Genomic DNA, 18,107 nt, shown 5'->3' with positions numbered 1-18,107 from the left:
ATCTACGGTTCTGCCCTATTTTCCAATCCGGATTTGTTAGTGCAGGGCTTATACAACGGCGCTGACTCTTCAGGCTCAACGTTCTGTAGACGGCTGCAGGTTTATCCGACCGCGACCGTGCAGCGTCTCCGCCCCGATTGCAGAGCTTACGAAGCTGTCTCGACGAGGCCACAGACAAGGGTGCGGTCGGTGCGTACTGTCCGATACTGCTATACCTTTGTAGATCGTATTGGCAAGGCTTTGGCATCGAAATTGGCAGAAAAGGGCCTTACAGTATTTTCCGCTAAATGCCGTGGGCCAGACCCGGTAGGCTGCCATTCCTAATCTCCTAGCACCGATTTTACTACCCCGGCCGGCCAGGCCAAGTGAACAGACCACTCTGAGCTCAAACGACAAGGGAAGCTCCCTTGTAGTTACATATTTTTTTGTGATGGATGCTTCAGTCTGTCGTGGCTTTTCTCGGGCCGTAGCTTACCAAATCGCAGGAACGGGTCGGACAAGGAATATGACTCTGGAGATTGGGCAGCATGAGTGTATCAGTTCGCCTTACGTCCGATTTGAGGCTTATGATAGTCATGCAGATGTATTTTATAACTGTGCATGCTTCTTGTCCTAAGTGTATATAATTCGTCCTAGATGCCCAGTTAATAATCGATCTTGCAGTTTCAAATCCAAAGAGCTCGATCGAATCCTAATATAATACAAGACACCCAGGAGTCCTACGGTAGTAGGACTAGAGCTAGTAATCACTGATACAAATATTAATATCATACCAATCGGATTTACATTTCACACCCACAAGTAAACATATATAAAGTCTATCATCATCGAAGCTTTTGCACCCAAATCTCCAAAACCTCAGCAGTCACAACAGACCCTGTGTCATCGATCAGCATTTCCTGCCGTTCTCCTTCTGTCCACTGTCAAACGACCAAGGGCCGCCGCATATATTTGCCCCCTCGGCCGGATTCTTTTTTTATACGCCGGACCAGCATCGAAACAGGGAAAAGAGCCAGCTGCCAGGGACACCATCCAGCGGATCGAGCTCATCTAAGGCTAATCGGGGTTTTCAACGGTCAACATCGCGTCGTCCCCCAACACAGCGACACTAAGTCGGCACTAGTCCCGTCATATTGGCGTATAATCTAGCGACATCTCGATACCCTCAGGTTTTTACGATTCGCAGGCCTACTCTGAGAGGAAACTGTAGCAAGGAGGTAAGAATAAGCCCGTCAAATGGCATTTCAGGGCAATTTCCCATACTCAGAAACACAGGATTGTTAACACCCCCCCTTCGCCTAGATTCACATTATCCCTCAAATACCAAGCAACCTCTGACGTCGGTCGATAAATATACCCGGCTACCAAGTTTTTTTTTTTTTATAGCCACAGCTTTCTCTTTAATTCTGCAGCCCACATTCGTCCGGGACGTACTTCCAAGAAATATTAATTATCTTTCTACAAGAAAGAAAAAAAAAACACAGCTTGCACTATTATACATACGCATTACATACTATCGTGGCACTTTATTTCTCGTTCATTCATAAATCGGAAACCCCAACCTAGATCGCGGCAAGAAGTTTTCCCAGTTCAAGAAGAATCTCAATAGAAGCACAGAAACTTTCGATTTCCGGAACCCATACATTCTGCAGCTATTTCCTAGCTTCTATCAAAACATCAAACTTGAAAAACTCGCTCGCTTAGAGCCAAAAACGTCCTACAAGATGCTTCATTCGGAGACAACACACGAGCCACCAAGATACGACCGAGACGCTCGAGTAGTCCAAACCATGCAAAGAGCTCTGGAAGGTAATTAATAAAACTCTATATCCAAGTATCTTCAACCTCATTCGTTCAAGAAAGCTAATACATTCGTTCATAATAGATCTCTGCTTGGAATGGAACATTCCATCCCCAAAATACAGATATAGCAAAAGAGCAAGCGTTGGCTATGGCTATATTACCGGCCTCCACGCAACAGTACTAGTCAATGAAATTGAATACTCGTCGCCGCTCGCCAGCACAGATTGGCACCCTGGTTGGGGTTCCTACAACGATGCTCGAGAAGCGGTTGCCGGCGAGGTTTTAAGAGCCCTTGGTGTCATCCAGGACGAATCTGAGTACGACGACTAGATTTGCGCTACAATGGTGCCACGACTCTCCAAACGATATATTTACTGAAACGATATTACAATACCCGGTTTTTTTATTAATTCGATTGCTTGCCTGGTTGCAGCTTTCGAATCATTATTATTACTCTTTTACTACTCTAATTCTCTGGGGCCCTTCGATACCAAAATTACCCTTTTCCCCTTCTTCTTTTTTATATCTTAGCTTTGTAATTGTACGAGAAACGGATTAGCGAGCGGTTTCTTTTGTCATTAGCATTGGGGGTTAAATGTCTGTTTGTGTCTACTTTTTTATTATTATTTTTTTTTAACCTTCTCTTCGAGGTTTTCCCTTTGTTCAAGATATCTACAAAACGTTTAAAACGGGAGGCAAAGCATTGGCGTTTTTTCGGTTGCACAGGCGGCCAGGCTGCAAACATGAAGACAGCCTGTAGCTGCATTATTACCTTGTTTGTTTCTATTCTTGTACCATAAAAATATTATTCCAAAGGAACTATACTTTTTTTTCTTTTCATTCTGCTCATCTCCTTCATCATAACGTTCGTCCCTTGACATCTCGTCTGACGTAGCTATATTCCTCCATGAACCCTTATACCTCATCGTCCCTGAACCCTTACTACATACGCAGTGCGTACTAATAGTGATGGTCTTATTGATGAGCTGGCGCTGGCATGAGATGACAACTCACACACCCTTGATGAACTCGACCGCCTTGGCTTGGGTATCGTCTTTCGCAAGTCCATGCCGTCGGTTTGACGTCATATCCCATGCCATAGCCACGAACCCAGACCCCACATGTGCATTTTCCCAAAATTGCAATCGCACAGAACAAACTCCACACTGGGTAATATTTCCCACACCTTTCATTCAACGTCTCACCTTTTTTTCTTCTTGTTCCCTTTTGATAGGCGGTACGTATACTACGCGAGAGTCGCGGGTCGGAACCGTACCACAAAAATGGCAGATCCCGAAATAGACGACGCCCTCGATGAGGTTCTCGATGACTCGCTGTGGAGTCTTGGTGTTTATGATGCCCACTGTCATCCGACGGATACTATGGATGTTGTCCCCGAGATCCCAAAGCGCAAGGTTCGGACACTGACCATTATGGCGACAAAAGCTGAGGACCAGGAACTCGTTGCTCAGGTAGCACGGGAGTATCCTGACCGTATCGTTCCGTCGTTTGGATGGCATCCATGGTTTAGTCATCGTCTATGGGATGACATGAAGGCAGGCGCGACTGGTGTCACGATCTCGAAGGAGGAGCACTACCGGTCCGTTTTGACAAACGAACCGACCGAGGCGTTTATCGAGGCATTACCAGAGCCGAAGCCATTGTCGCAGTTTATCACCGAAACGAGGAACTATCTGGAGGAGTTTCCCTCAGCACTGGTTGGAGAAGTTGGTCTGGACCGAACATTTCGACTTCCTAACCCCGCTTCGCTCATCGGCCCCGATGATAAGAAATTGAGTCCTCATAAAGTCCAAATGGATCACCAAAGGCGCGTTCTGGAAGAGCAACTGCGACTCGCCGGAGAAATGGAACGACCGGCCAGTGTCCACGGTGTTAGCGCTCATGGTGTTCTTTTTGATACTTTTTCATATCTATTCAAAGGCCATGAGAAAGTCGTACGATCAAAAAGAACCCAAAAGCGGGGACCTCATGACTTCGAAGGCGACGAGGATTCAGATGAGGATACAGGACCTAAACCGTTCCCTCCACGGATATGTCTGCATTCGTTTTCCGCGCCACCCGACTTCATTAAAACCTGGCTAAACCCTAGGATTCCGGCAAAAATCTACTTTAGTTTCTCAAAAGCTATCAATGTGGGATATGGCTACGAAAGGTTTGCAGAAATGCTGGGGTTAGTACCAGAAGATAGGCTTCTCGTCGAAAGTGACTTGCATATCGCATCAATCGATATGGAACGCCATCTCGCAGGAATAATCCACAGGATTTCCCGCGAGCGCCTTTGGGACCCTTCGAAGACGGTAGAGACGACTGGGAGGAATTGGATTAATTTCGTCTATGGGGAGACGGCATCGAAGGCGCTAGGACTGTAGTCACCGTTACGGAATAGGTTTAGGCATCTATGAATTTACGACATAATGATAACGAACTTAGGCATCATGTTTCTTTCTGATAAAAGATTACAGTCTAGCATACAAACAAAAAAAAAAAGACCCAATCCGGAACGCCATCATTATACCCCTCTTCGGTCTGATAAACTTAGAAGGAAAAGAAGGAAAAAAAGGAAAAGCCATTAGAAAGAAACATTTCTCATGATTTCCTCCAGCTTTAAAATTCCATAACTCCGACGAATGCTTTTAAGCCGCTTTTTTCGCAAATAAGCAACAAAGTATAATACCCCAGATATACTCCGGCCACCGACACCATGGTATTTTTCGCAGATAAAATTAGCAAGCAGATACCATAGATCTAACCTTCTTAAGACGAAGGTTCCTCAGCTGCTGCCGCTTCCAATTCCTTTTCAGCCTCCTGTGCAAGACCGGCTCGTTGATGTTCCCGTGCGGCGAGATATCTAACCCAACCGAACACAAAGATTGCAACCACAATGCCAGCTACCGACAATCCGACAGCCATACCTACTGATTGTCCCGTGGAAGGACCGAGATCTCGCTTGAAGATCCTTTCGGCTGCATGCAGTAATCTGGGAAACGATGCATCGACAGCAAATCTTGCATCCCGTGGCTCATGAGAGATTGATGTGGCTGGTAGCGGCGCCATTGTACGTGATTTCCGGTGTTGTACGGTGTGAAAAGGTGTCGCTGAATCTAAGTCCGAAGACGGTTCGATGTCTCTCGCTTGTATTCGTGATATCGTACGACGCCTGTTGTATAAGACACGGCAGCCGGTAGTCGGCAAGTAGGTAATAAGTCGTATTATATTATTATTCCGTTTAATGTGTGTGTGTTTATTTCCGTTTCTTTATTATATTATTTCCCGATTGTCGATTCGATGGTCTATAGAACAAATCTAATATTAGATTGATTTTTTTTTTTTGGAAATAAGATCTTGCCGGTTCATCTGCACGTCTACCGGCCGTGTTATGTATAATTGACTTTTACTTACAGATCCCAAATCTTTAATTTAATCTCCCCAAATTTTCAAGCCTCAATTCCGCCAAATTCAACACTTATAAACCTTATTTTCGTGCTCGGGATGCTAAACGAAATTGATCAAAGGAAAACAAAAAAAGACTTCAAAGAAAGAAAAAAAAGGAGAAATCAAAAACAGACAGGTTGCGCAAGAACTCGGAAGCGATCGAGCGGCCCTTTTAAAGTTATCAGGCCATGGCGGGAGGAGGCCTGGATCCAGACGATTGAGGAAAAGAAAATTCTCAGCTCATTCCCGCAAGGTGTGCAGAGTCTGGGGGCTTGCTGTGCGTGCCGCTGTGGGCATCATCATGCATAACAGAGGAACCCTCGGGTTGCAGCCATTTGTGTGTATGTATGTATGTATGTCTGTTCACGCACGCACGCCGGAACTCATCCTCGTCTTCAAATGTGGGAATGCCAATTATGTGGTTGGGATTAGCTAAATGCACGCAATTGAATGAGCTTCATTCGTTGAAGTTGGAAATATAGTACACGTGCGGTATACGAGCCGAATACTCGGTTATGTTAAGACACATTGACAAATTGTCAATGGATAGAAAAGGAACGACACGAAAAGGAAAGAGCTCAAAAATTTTTCCATGACTCCCTTGCAGAACAAGACGCGAAGGTGAACTGGCAGCTGTTTACGGTCCGTTTCCTTTCGATAATGCGCAATCGCAGACGCAGGATGTGAAAAAAAACTGGGACCCATAAGTCAGACTGCCCTTTTTTGCCTTCGGTGCATGCATGCGTCTACGACCGAAGTAGCTAAACCGACCTATCTATCCGGGATCACTTTGAGAGGTTTCTGTGATAAACCTTGAGTACCTGAATATTGCCCACATTCTTGGGATGAGAGGATCCACAATCGAACCCCAAAAGGTTCCGGGGTATCAATTAAGGTTAGACCGAAGCCGAGCTGTGCATCCGAGGACCGGGGAGGTTGGTCCTTGACAGGGGATTGGTCCACGTCGACGGAAGGTCACGCCTCATACTCTGGTCAACAACTTTTTTTTCTTTCCGCTGAGAAGACCGTGGGGTCGATGGATGGCATCGATGGGTATGTGATAGTTGATGCATTTATGTGCAGTAGTTGCAATAACTTTGTGATTTTGGGATGGCATCGATGCATCTCGTCTTTTTGTTCTATCAAGGAGTTTCATAAAATTTTGTAAGACCAAGCACGGCATACGACAAAATATTTATGGAGGTTGTGGAACGTCAAAAATAGATGTAGGGTTGCACTGTCCGTGTGTATGATATCATGACTTCGCCTGCGAGAATGAGACTGATTCGAGGAATGGCCGACGAGGGGTTTACAGTTGACTATCGATATCTTTTGCAGGACCGATTTCGAGGCTCACGAGATGTCTATAATGCTAATGCTACTCAAAAAGAATGAAGCACCAAAACGTATCAATTCGGAATTCTTCCTAAACCATTAAACATTACAATTACTAGCTTATCATAGGCGGCTAAACCGGTCCCGTGCCTATAAGTTCGAGGGAGTTCCTACAACCCTCTCTAACGCCCCACCAATATATCCAGCAATATACCCTTTACCAACACCTAAAATCGCATACAGGGCTGCGAAAAGCAACCCAATAAGAGTGAGGAAAATCCAAGATGAATTATCATGCATCGCTCTCCTCAAATTATTTACCCATCGCGGGCGTCTTTTAGGGACCGTTAAGGCTCTCAATGGGTTGTCGTACGACAACTCAATACCGGCCTCATGTAAATATGCAACTCCAGCTCCAATTCGCTTCCAATACTTTTGCTCGTCTGCCACAAGCGATGAAACCGCCATGGGATGAGAGGTTTCTACGCTAGTCAGTGTCCAATCTGTCCAACGTACCCAAACACCAGAAGAAAAGTCGTCGAGCGGGTTGCTAGAATAAATGTTGGCCTCGCTGACACCACGACCGTTGTCATAAACTTCAATTAGCTTTTTAGAGATCATATCGTAAATGTAAATTTGTTTGCTGGAGGTAAGGGCAAGGTATGTTCCACAAGCAGAGAGCTGGAGGTCAGTGAAGCGCAGCTGGTGGCCATTATGCTTGTCCGTAGGTATAACAGCAATCGGAGTATCAGATGCATTGTCGCCCGAGATACACCAGACGAGGATTTCGCCAGCTATTAAAATTAGTTTTAGCATCAAACTTGGCTACGAAGGGCAATTTGAGTATTACCTGGACCGCCAGAAACAATTAAACTATCAGTGAGAATAAAGTCGTGACTGAAGGCAGTAGTATCTATTTTCCATGCACTAGGTTAGAAAACAACCTAGCTGTCTGATCAATTGAAGTTCGGAACAAAGTCTTACAAGAGCCTCGGTTCAATGGTAACGGGCCGTTGATGTTCGGAAGCTGAGCAGGCTCGGCTGGTGACACAGCCTTTTTATGTATTTTGATTTCCCGCACAATCTTGCCGGTCATGAGATCCATGATGACGAAGTATGTGCCTGTGATCTTCCTCATTATAGCGCTAGGGTGTCGTGTAATGAGGGCAACTACATAATTCGATGTGATATGAAAGTTCTTGACATGCGCAAATCCTCTGTAGTCGTCATCCGGATGATACCAATCAAAAGATACATCGAATGCCCATATAGGCTTCGCAATTTCGTTCGCCGGTTTACGACTGTCGTGGGCTTTCAAACATACAAACATAGACCGACAGTTTTCGGCATTTGAAAGCTCAGATATCTTGTCGTCTGGTCCATGATAGGTGATGGCGACCATGATATCTTTGTGCGAAGTAAACCGGTCGGGTTGCCGGTCGCCAAATAGCCATGACATTGCTGGATTTCCAGTAGTGGGATCAATCTTCGAAACCACAAATCCGCCCCTCTCTGGCTCTTCCGTTACCATGTAGCCAGCGGGAAGCGGGTAGGGGAATAATCTATGGCGCTCTACTCTTCTTGGCCTCCCGCTAGCCTGTCTTGCCCTTTCTTCTCCGGCTTCGAGGAGCCCAGCAGCGACAGCGGTCTTATCATTGTCGATATTGCGCGCCTCGAAGAGGATATTGCCTCTATCTGCGGGAACTGGCTGCTTTACGCTGTACGACAGACCCCTGCCATTCCCACAACATGCCATTTCAAAAGTCCGTCTGACGAATCCTTCCTTGGTATCCTTGAGAGAAGGCAGCTGCCATGCTACTTTCTTCGCCTTGGGGATGGTGACATCCGACTCATGAGGGAATGGCTTTTGCAATTCTTTCATGAACTTAAAGACCGTTCTCCAGGACCGGCTTTCAAGAAAGCTAGTTCCCGTGAAGAGTACGTCGTCAAGGTGGGTATTGGGGTGCATCCCGTATCTGACAGCCGCGGGCTTCCATATCGCACTGTCGTTTTCGCTGCAGAATATCGTATGGTGGAATTGTCTAGAAACTAATGCTATATTAATGAGGGCCTTCAGATGGTCTCCTTCGGATGCAGCCGCGAAGTTGATGATCTGAAGCCATATCTCTGGGGGTAAGGTCTCCATTGTGGCTGCGTAACGGTTGTGTTGGGAAAGCTTTAAAATGAGGTTCAGGGATGAGCTGCGGTCAAGATAATACGAGAGTTGCAGCTGGTCCTTTGAGGTTTGAAGTTATGGATGCGTCCGCGTTCTTTATATCATCGAGATGGTAATACGAGCTGAATGACGTGAAGGAATCCCAAATAAGGGACAGCGCAGGACAATGTAGCAGTCACTATGACTATTTTTAAAGAACTGCTATCGTGTTCCTTGCATACTTCAACTTCGGGTCGCGTTAGCCCGCCGCACTTCAGCCCCGGATCCCGTTTGCCTTCGAGCCTCCGAATCCTCGGGGTGTCAAAAAGAAGACAGAGTTGCAGGTTAAATAAAGAGATTCTTAGTTGGTATTGACTCCCAAGTTGAAGGCGAAGCAGCCGAAAGTCTTTTGAATGACGAATATACTTACGAAAAGGTGAGGCGTCTTTCGATTCTATATCCACTCGAACTTTAAGAATCTTAAGTGTAGTTAAAGAACGAGCTTGGATATTTGTAAATACAACACATAAACTGCAACATTTTGATTAGATATCCTAACTTTTAGAAGACAGGCAGCGCATCTAGCTAATTAAGTGGGTACTAACAGTGGGGATATTAGCAACAATACCGGCCGAACTACACCTTGGTTACGCCCTCAGAAAAGAGAAAAAACAATTGCTAAATACGAAAGAAAAAAAGAAAGAAAAGGGAAAAAGCTGATGCATACTAAGCTTATCTTTGTAGACATGATAAGCTTGTAGTTGTACGTATGAAGCACTACGGGTGCACATGCCAGAGCACTGGTACCACAATACCATGGTACGCTCGTGGGCAGGGTTCGGTATCGAATTAAGCCCCGTTGGTAGTTTCAACTCGAGGGTTCAATCGGTCAAGCCAGCTATGTTTGCGCGGGCTTGGGCTCTCCTTCGACTTCTTCTTTTTGCTTGAGCTGATTGACATTGATCTTGGAATTCTCCTTTCCTTTTCTTCATCCGACGACGAGGAAGATGTAGAGATTATGCTGGTACGACGATGGCCCTTCTTCTTCGAAGAGAGAGTGTACGCCTGCTCAGCAGCCACTCCGGCCCCAGCCGCAGCAATTCCGGCCGTAGCAACTCCCGCAGCGGCCCCGGAATGCTCGCCGGCTTTAATAAACCCAACGTGGGAGTTTCCATCGATCTCGAGCGGGTCGCCCTCGTAGTCGATATGCTCCAATGGTTTCTTCGCTCCTTCCAACATATATCCCTTCTTTGTGAATTCCTCCAAGGTCATCACGGGAAGTACATTCCCCTTATGAATATAGGGTTCATGCTCAATGTGTTCATGAATCGGAACCATAGTGTGGACTACGTGGGGGACCACTCGCTCTCGTTCGATGACTGGCTGGATGTAGTCGTGGATATGATGATGAACATGTTCTCCAACAACTAAGCTGGTAGAATTGGTAGTTTCGACGGGAAGAATTTCGCGCTCGTCTTTGAATTTACCATGCTGGATGGGGCGTTAGCGGATTAACCAAATTTGGGTGTCTAAAAGCGCCATAGAAGGCCCGGGTATACTGACCTCAGTAGCAAGCGCCGTCTCGATCTCTCTGTCCTTTCCATGGTGGCGGTTCCGCTATAGTATTGGTGCGTTTGTTAGCCTTTCCGACCTAGAGGTCTAGAGTCTCAGTAAAAATATGTATATTGAACTTACGTGCTCAATGGGAATCACATTATGGTGATGTTGCTCTACTTCGACAATCTTGTCTTGAATAGGTTGAACGTGGATTTGGTGATGATGTTGATGGATTTCCCGATCGACTGCCTAAAATCATTACAATATACTTCTTAGCGCCTAGTGGCTTTGCCAGTGAGAGAGGGAATAAGATATGTATACGCACGTGGGTCACTGTCTCATGCTGTCTTTCCAATACCCGCTCGTGCAGGACGGCAGGCTTTGTTTCTTGCTCGATGTCAACGGAATGTTTATTCCCATGGTGCAGGAATTCCGTGACTGCTTGCTTTGCCGCCTGCATCTTGATCTCGGTGGACGTCGGGAACTTATTATAATTATAATAAAAAACAAAAAAAGGGCAGTAGATGATCGCAAGCCGAACTATGGTGGAGTACCCGTCGGTTTGGCAGTAGTAAGGTTTAATTACAATTAAAGTCTGTCGAAGTTAAACTTAATGATTAATTGAGAAAAAAAATCCAATAACTTCAAGATCAAGCTCACGATATATATAACTTTCTCATCGACATACGAAAAACATCCTTCAACTTTCCGACGAGGATTTACATATGCTTGTTGGGCAATCAAAGATCTAAAATGGGACGAATTTGGTTTCTAGAAACCCCAAATGATGCACTGATGCCGTCATTCCTGTGGTATCAAAGCGCTGTAGCAGCCACTGATAACGGTCAGGGTATAGTTATCACCAACATTCCAGAAGTTGATTCCTAAAAGGCAATGGCCTTTGACAATCCACATGTGAATAAAGCCATGTGCCCAGCATGCATTTGGCGAAATGAGTGAAAATCAGTTGAAATGCGTGGGAACCGCCCAAAGCGTGCCTTCCACCGCCTCCAGAAAGGGTTTTTCAGTAGTAGTACATATGGTGAATATTGCCACACTCTTTTTGTGGATTTGTTGGAGTTCAATATGAGTAGCATTGAGTTTAATGATCGCTTGCATGTTCTAGAGTTTTGGCATCGAGGCAAATCTGCATTGTAATAAACTTTTGGGTTAGTAAGTCTGGGCGTACATAAGATAGCCGCCTAGAATCGTAGGGTTTTTAGTATTGATGCCTTTGATATTGGTAGATTGCATCATGTGCTAGCTGCTTTATAAAAAAAATCAAAAAAAAAAAAAAAAAACTGGATGTCGGCTGGATATAGTTAGCGTCATAACGGCGAATTGGTTGCAAACATCGACGTATTTCTGAATTATCGGCCAATTGGTTTATGATTAGTTGATATTTTTATCCCAAGTCAGCCCGAATCAGTCCGTCGATGAACACTTGTTCTCCTCGTCAATCGTGTATGGTATATTTCAGTGGCAATCATCGGCCGGGATCTCGAGATCTCGAGACATAACCTCGCCTATCCTGAAGCTACAAGGATCGGGCATCCTGGATTGGGCGGTCCGACGTTGCTCTCTCGCCGAATACGGTGCCCTTGCCCATCTGCCGCACAACCGAATTCGGTTGACATTGTACATTGTGCATTCCACAGTTCAACGTCGATATTAATTTCCGGATTCCGCAGCTTATTTGACGTAAGAAGTACCTACGATGTAAGTATCTGAGTAAGAGTATGCATGAACCGGTGAAATTAGACCCTGCAATTCCTCCAAGTATACTAGTAAACAGCCCGAGAAGGGTCCTGGTTGAGTCTGCAGCTGACATCACACTGATCACTGCCATAAACCAAGGTAGCGACCCCACTGATCCGTTGGCATCGATCGAGTTTGATGCTTCAAAGTGGTACATATGCATAAAGTTAAGAGAAGGCCAAAGGGGAGACCTTTCGGGACAAGAATCGTCCCAAGGACCCACTTATAGGGAAAATCTTCTACCAGGTCGTACGTCTATCGAGCGGGGCATTCCGAATTTACAGAGTAAAGCTTTTCACAGAGTTAACGTTGCAAACGCCTGCAAACGCTTGCAATTGTCTTGTGTGTGCACAATAGGGGCAGCTACCTTGTCTTTCTGGCTTGGCGCAAGATAATCCTGTGAAGCTTATTATCGTAACACGCGAGATATTCCTTCTACATGTACATAATGGGTAAGTACATTGTACACGCCACCTTTCGTGTTTGAAGTGTTATAAAAGCCTCTAACTCTCCAAGATAACACCCTCTATAGTAATCATGTTAAGCTTCTGTCTGTGTGTGTGTGTTTCTGTGTATGTAAGTGCTTAATATGTGCCTAAGATAGTACCCGAAAACACTCCAACGAGCCCACCTAAATGCGGCGTATGGTGTGGCTGTCATCTCTCCTGAACACTGCATGGCTGAGAAGCCCCCATATACCCATTTCTCAAAATAGGTTTGTTCTTACCTGTTCTTCATGTACATAACCTAACCGCTGCCCAGACATGAATCCATAGCGTCTGCGAGTGTCTTCGGAGGTATATTTCAACTTCTTTCTCAAGCAAATTCATTCGTCGAACCTTGCCTTAGCTCCAGCGCCCGGCGCATGTCGGTGACTAAACCCGTTCCTGCAGGGCCTTTCTCCTAGTCACTGCGCCTCCTTTCGGATTCAGTCTCAGGTTGGGAGCACCTATCTGGAAACGACTGAAACCGCGTCGGTTTACCTTTCACAAGCAGATTGCAGCTCGCGAAATTCTTCCCGTCTTAATTAAACGCCTACCGACCCAGGTCGGCAGCTTTTTTTGTACACGTTGGTCCGGAATCACCAATCCTATATCTTCATTTCCTGGCTTTCACGGGTTTGAAGGCCAAAAAGCAACTTGGAAGAGCTGGAAACTTTACATCGATATTCAGGGGACCCCAGGAACCGGTTCTGTTTTTGAGTTTGGCTGCATATAAAAATCTGGATACTACCTCAAAACAATGCGAAATCGTCTTAAAGAGCGCTTGGAGGATGCCACTGGCATAGAAAAGCTTCGGAGCTCCGTCCGTCAGGATCTATTTGACGAACACCACTTCCTTCAACACTATCCCGTAGCAATTGAAGCTCCAGCTAGAATTTCAGACCTCAGATTGATAGACATGGCAGTGGCACCACCTCAGACACTTAGGCATAAGCCGTCTATAGACCTGGTCCAGGCGGCCCAGGCGGCCAGACAGAGCATATGGAGAGGCTTGAACAAGATGCGGTCAATCGACACTCTACGGCCCACTAAACCGGCCGTAGATCTGATGGAAGCTGCAAACTTTGCTAGGAAGTCAAGGGGAGAGCAGCCTTTGCCGCAGCATGCTGAGCCAATGGAGCCTGTGGCCGTAGCAATCGGTACAGACAATTCTCAGACACCTCGATACACCAACTTCAGTTCTCCGACACCAAGTTATAGTCCTTCCTTTTCGAATTTATATGGACAGGCACGTGGCGGGACACCACGTGCTGGTTCTCCAGTTGAAACGACCGAAGTTTTAAACTTCTCCCGACCTTCATCGAGCAGATCCAACATTAAGACTCTTAGACGTCGTTCCCAATCGGTGGAATACCCGAAACCTTGTATCCAATACGATAACGGACAGCGACCGTCGACTTCGGGTTCAAATATCAGCAATGGCAGTTCATCAAAATCATCTCGTGGCCCCCCTACCAGTTATAAGGCTCTTTCTCCACCACCGATCCCATTTGCATATGAGGATAATGACGACAGCGAGTCAATTGCAGAGCTGGCTTCATTATTTCCTCTACCAGCAAAGACTCCTCCAGCATCTATCAAATCCCCATGTGGTTCCATCCGGTCGAGGTCTGCTTCGATGAAGTCGCCCCCACCGTCGATTAGGTCACACAGCAGGAAGAGCACCAGTACAAGCGTTGAGAGTTCTGGTAGCTATACTCTGCCACCGACCGATTTTCCCCTCCTAGAAATCTTCAAGCCCAATGGAGATCTTCATGATAGATACAGGTCACAGACTCAAGACGTCGAGTACGTCGGGGCCAAGTACTCAACTCGTAAGTTTTAATTATCGATTGCCTTGGAAGTTATTCTTACTAATACGGTGCACAATAGCTGTGATTCACGAAACAATTATTCCAAAAGTTCACAATGTCATCACCACGGAAGTAACCCGTCATCATCACACTCACGAAATCCGCCAACATGTCCAACCAATTATCGACAGGCAGTACGAGGCAGAGAAACACTGGGTCCAGACCATCGATGGAGGATTCGTTCAAGTGACTGCTGAGGCGGCAGAAAGGCTGAAGAGCAGATACAGATATACCACCCGTGTCGAAGAGACTATCCCTTCTGCAAAAGCCAATAGCCCACCCACGTGCAGCTACACATGGAAGCCTCCAAGGGACTCACGAAGCCGGGCTCGAGGCCACACGGCCTAAAACATTTAACGTTTTTCTTACAACAAAAAGTCAACAATTATATCCCTTTTGGAGTATATATACGAATTTTATTGGGACGCTTACCATCTCGGAGTATATAAGGAGTGAGCGGGACGACACAAAAGTACGATATCCAGGAACGATAAAACGCCTTTTCGAATTTCCTTCTTCTTTTACCTTTCACTTTTCTACTTCTTTTTTTTCTCCTTCTCGCTTGCGCATACCCCAAGGCCTGAACATTGAAAAAATTATCGCGATGCCCTTTCTTCCCCCCCTTTTGATGTTAATTTATAATTGCAAACGACCGATGATATACCTGATTGTACGATATGTGGGAACATGGGGGCATTTGCCGGAGTTTGTTTGATTTATTATACCGCTTTGCGAAATATGCTTTTGATTTTGCTTGTTTTTCTAACAGCGTTTCCCGCCCTTGGTCGTTCGATTTGCTCCTGGTTCTGGTACCTTTTTTTGTACATATACGATATCTTTTTCTCTTCTTTACTTTCTCTACTTACTTTTACACCTGTTCGATAGATTCAACACAGAATGGAGCTCAAACGAATATAGATTTTTCTGGTTTTAAATATCTCTTCCTTCCTTCCTTCCAACTAAAACTAAATTACATAACCCCGAATCCGTTATGGGTGTAGATGGTTCCACAAGCCCTTCCCAGGATGTTAGTCTTCGTCTCGAGGATAAGCCTACCCGCCAGAGCTTAATTTATCCGGTATTTACCCAGCAGCTTCCAAAGAGCTACCCCAGTTCGGAACAATACCGGAATCAATCACCCAATTACAATGCAATGGCACCCAAAAAAAAACCAAGAAATTTTGCTTTTACAAATCCTCAAAAGCTAAAACTCTGGAGACGGATCGAATTGTTGCGGGGGAACGAAGTTCGAAAAGGTCATGGGTTGACGTGACCCGCCCTGGGCCTGCCGTAACTAAGATCAAGCGAATTACTATGTATCTTAAGAGTTACATTAGGCAGAATTGACCCGAAGGATGCGTCGGACGGTAGACGAATGATGGAAATCTGCAAGCCATCCGGCATGGAAAGGCGGAGAGCTCCAGGGAGGTTATTTGTATATAAACCGAGATATTCTGGGGTCTTGAACGCTTATAACTCTGGGTGTATATCGATCTCGAGACTTGCGTGCATTTGGTATCAACACTTTGACCTCTTAACTTATAGTCCTTTAAATATATCTATCTTATTTAAAGTCAAGGATTTTTGAGTATAGCCTTTGATCAAGATGGCAGCGGCTTCTACGACCGGTATCCTCAAAGTCAAAGGAACCGATATTGTAGATAAGGATGGAAAGACCGTCCTACTTCGAGGGGTAAGTGGTTACCCCCATCCTTCCCCCTCACCATGTTGGAATTTTGCCAAAGCAACGCATTTCTCTTGTCGGAGGGGTATTTAACATGCATGAAATTCGCAGGCCGGCATTGGCGGATGGATGAATATGGAAAACTTCATCTCAGGGTATCCCGGTCGAGAATATCAAATCAGAACAGCCCTTTCGAAAGTACTAGGCCAAGAGAAGTCGGACTTCTTCTTTGACAAGGTAAGAGAACCCCCCCTCTCTTTAGATTTCTCGGCAGGGATCAATATCCAATTTCATATTCAAATACATATTTACATGTACCGGTACATGAAATACATACTAATAGTGTAATACATAGTTTCTTGAATACTTCTTTACAGAATCCGACGCCAAGTTCTACAAAAGCCTCGGACTGAATTGTATCAGAGTACCATTCAACTACCGACACTTTGAAGATGATATGAACCCCAGAGTTCTCAAACCAGAGGGTTTTAAGCATCTCGACAGACTTATTAATATATGTGCAGATCATGGGATCTACACAATTTTAGATCTCCATACTGCGCCGGGTGGACAAAATGGTGACTGGCACGCAGGTAAGCAAAGAGAAAAAACCGACAACTCATCTTTCATAGCTTTTTTTTTTTTGCATTCCAAGCAATTGCGGAAGTAATCAACTAACAAAGCATTGTATACTATTCTCTCCAGATGTCGGTCACCACATTCCTGAATTTTGGACTCACAAGGATTTCCAAGATCGTGGTATCTGGCTATGGGAACAATTATCTGCGCATTATAAATCCAACCCATGGATAGCAGGTTACAACGTTCTTAACGAACCCACAGATCCAACTCACTATCGTCTTCAGCTCTGGTATGACCGCGTGTACAACGCCATCCGTGCCATCGACCCCGACCACATCCTTTTCCTTGACGGAAACACCTTTGGCTCGGATTTCTCACACTTTGTGCCTTCGGAGACTTGCCAAAAATGGGAGAATGTAGTCTATAGTGTTCATGATTACTCACGCTATGGATTCCCCGCATCGAAGGAGTGGTATACAGGATCCGAAGAGCAAAAGCAGCAAGTCAGAAAAAACTATAATAAGAAAGTCGAGTGGATGTTGCAAAATAATCTACCGGTCTGGAATGGAGAATGGGGACCGGTTTATGCGAGGCCGTGGTTCGATGGCGACGATAGCGATAGGATTAATGAGAGCCGCTTGAAATTGTTGGACGACCAGTTAACTATCTATGATGAGGAGAGGATTCCGTGGAGTATCTGGACCTACAAGGATATTGGATTTCAAGGTGAGGAGTTGCAAAATAAAGTTCGTCTGCGAGCCTAGTACCAATACTAATACGAGAAAAATAGGTATGGTATATGTCTCCCAGGACACACCATACATGAAGCTCCTACAACCATTCTTGGAAAAGAAACAGCGTATGGCAATTGATTCCTGGGGTACAAATGAAGTGCATATTGCACATATTGTCGAGCCGATCCGGGAGCACCTCACAAAGAATATCGCTCCCGAGTATAGGAATCTGTATCCTTACCCGGTCATTCCATACGACTCACGGGTTAGCAAGATTGCAATCAACATACTTACGGCCGAGTTTTTGGTTCAAGAGTGGGCTGATTACTTCAAAGGGAAGAGTTTTGACGAGCTGGACGAGATAGCCTCGAGCTTTAGGTTTGAGAATTGCTTGCAGAGGGAGAGCTTGAATAAGGCTCTAGTAGCACACAAAGATGTACATCAGTGAGCGGGGTTGTAGGTTTATAAACTTAAGGATGAGCCGTATATGGGGCAAGTAGGGGTAATATGAGTATTATATATTGTATTAGTATCCTTAGGATTTAGTGTATTTCATGAAGCTTGAAAAGGACAACCGTTTGTACAGGAATTTCAAAACAAAAGCTTCTAAAGACGCCAAAACGTAAGCGCATTCGTAAGAAATTGAAAGGACGGGGCGCCATGCTATCTAAATGCATCCGCTTTATGCTG

The 18,107-nt window shown here is 45.3% G+C and overlaps 7 protein-coding genes across 7 annotated transcripts; 4 read left to right on the top strand and 3 right to left on the bottom strand.

Annotated features, from left to right (window-relative positions):
- Positions 1-1,724: 1,724 nt before the first annotated feature.
- Positions 1,725-2,133, top strand: AOL_s00109g62 (uncharacterized protein; the record flags this gene model as incomplete). Its single annotated transcript, XM_011126543.1, has 2 exons — positions 1,725-1,809; positions 1,886-2,133. 2 exons carry the CDS (start codon positions 1,725-1,727, stop codon positions 2,131-2,133), a joined length of 333 nt encoding a protein of 110 aa, XP_011124845.1.
- Positions 2,134-3,086: 953 nt separating this feature from the next.
- On the top strand, positions 3,087-4,193 carry AOL_s00109g61 (uncharacterized protein; the record flags this gene model as incomplete). The annotated part of the gene is made up of 1 exon (XM_011126542.1): positions 3,087-4,193. The coding sequence occupies one exon, from the start codon at positions 3,087-3,089 to the stop codon at positions 4,191-4,193; it is 1,107 nt and encodes a 368-aa protein (XP_011124844.1).
- A 385-nt stretch (positions 4,194-4,578) lies between these two features.
- On the bottom strand, positions 4,579-4,878 carry AOL_s00109g60 (uncharacterized protein; the record flags this gene model as incomplete). Its single annotated transcript, XM_011126541.1, has 1 exon — positions 4,579-4,878. The coding sequence occupies one exon, from the start codon at positions 4,876-4,878 to the stop codon at positions 4,579-4,581; it is 300 nt and encodes a 99-aa protein (XP_011124843.1).
- Positions 4,879-6,741: 1,863 nt separating this feature from the next.
- Positions 6,742-8,737, bottom strand: AOL_s00109g59 (uncharacterized protein; the record flags this gene model as incomplete). The annotated part of the gene is made up of 3 exons (XM_011126540.1): positions 6,742-7,385; positions 7,442-7,504; positions 7,576-8,737. 3 exons carry the CDS (start codon positions 8,735-8,737, stop codon positions 6,742-6,744), a joined length of 1,869 nt encoding a protein of 622 aa, XP_011124842.1.
- Positions 8,738-9,595: 858 nt separating this feature from the next.
- Positions 9,596-10,763, bottom strand: AOL_s00109g58 (uncharacterized protein; the record flags this gene model as incomplete). The annotated part of the gene is made up of 4 exons (XM_011126539.1): positions 9,596-10,237; positions 10,310-10,363; positions 10,442-10,552; positions 10,629-10,763. 4 exons carry the CDS (start codon positions 10,761-10,763, stop codon positions 9,596-9,598), a joined length of 942 nt encoding a protein of 313 aa, XP_011124841.1.
- Positions 10,764-13,303: 2,540 nt separating this feature from the next.
- Positions 13,304-14,765, top strand: AOL_s00109g57 (uncharacterized protein; the record flags this gene model as incomplete). The annotated part of the gene is made up of 2 exons (XM_011126538.1): positions 13,304-14,378; positions 14,437-14,765. The coding sequence occupies 2 exons, from the start codon at positions 13,304-13,306 to the stop codon at positions 14,763-14,765; spliced, it is 1,404 nt and encodes a 467-aa protein (XP_011124840.1).
- A 1,258-nt stretch (positions 14,766-16,023) lies between these two features.
- Positions 16,024-17,865, top strand: AOL_s00109g56 (uncharacterized protein; the record flags this gene model as incomplete). The annotated part of the gene is made up of 5 exons (XM_011126537.1): positions 16,024-16,110; positions 16,213-16,338; positions 16,457-16,694; positions 16,807-17,409; positions 17,474-17,865. The coding sequence occupies 5 exons, from the start codon at positions 16,024-16,026 to the stop codon at positions 17,863-17,865; spliced, it is 1,446 nt and encodes a 481-aa protein (XP_011124839.1).
- Between the last annotated feature and the right edge of the window lie 242 nt (positions 17,866-18,107).

Source organism: Orbilia oligospora, assembly GCF_000225545.1.
Source record: "Orbilia oligospora ATCC 24927 unplaced genomic scaffold scaffold00109, whole genome shotgun sequence".
Classification (NCBI taxonomy): Eukaryota; Fungi; Ascomycota; class Orbiliomycetes; order Orbiliales; family Orbiliaceae; genus Orbilia; species Orbilia oligospora.
Note: the sequence above shows the minus strand (reverse complement) of the source record. Positions and strands in the feature narration are given on the sequence as shown.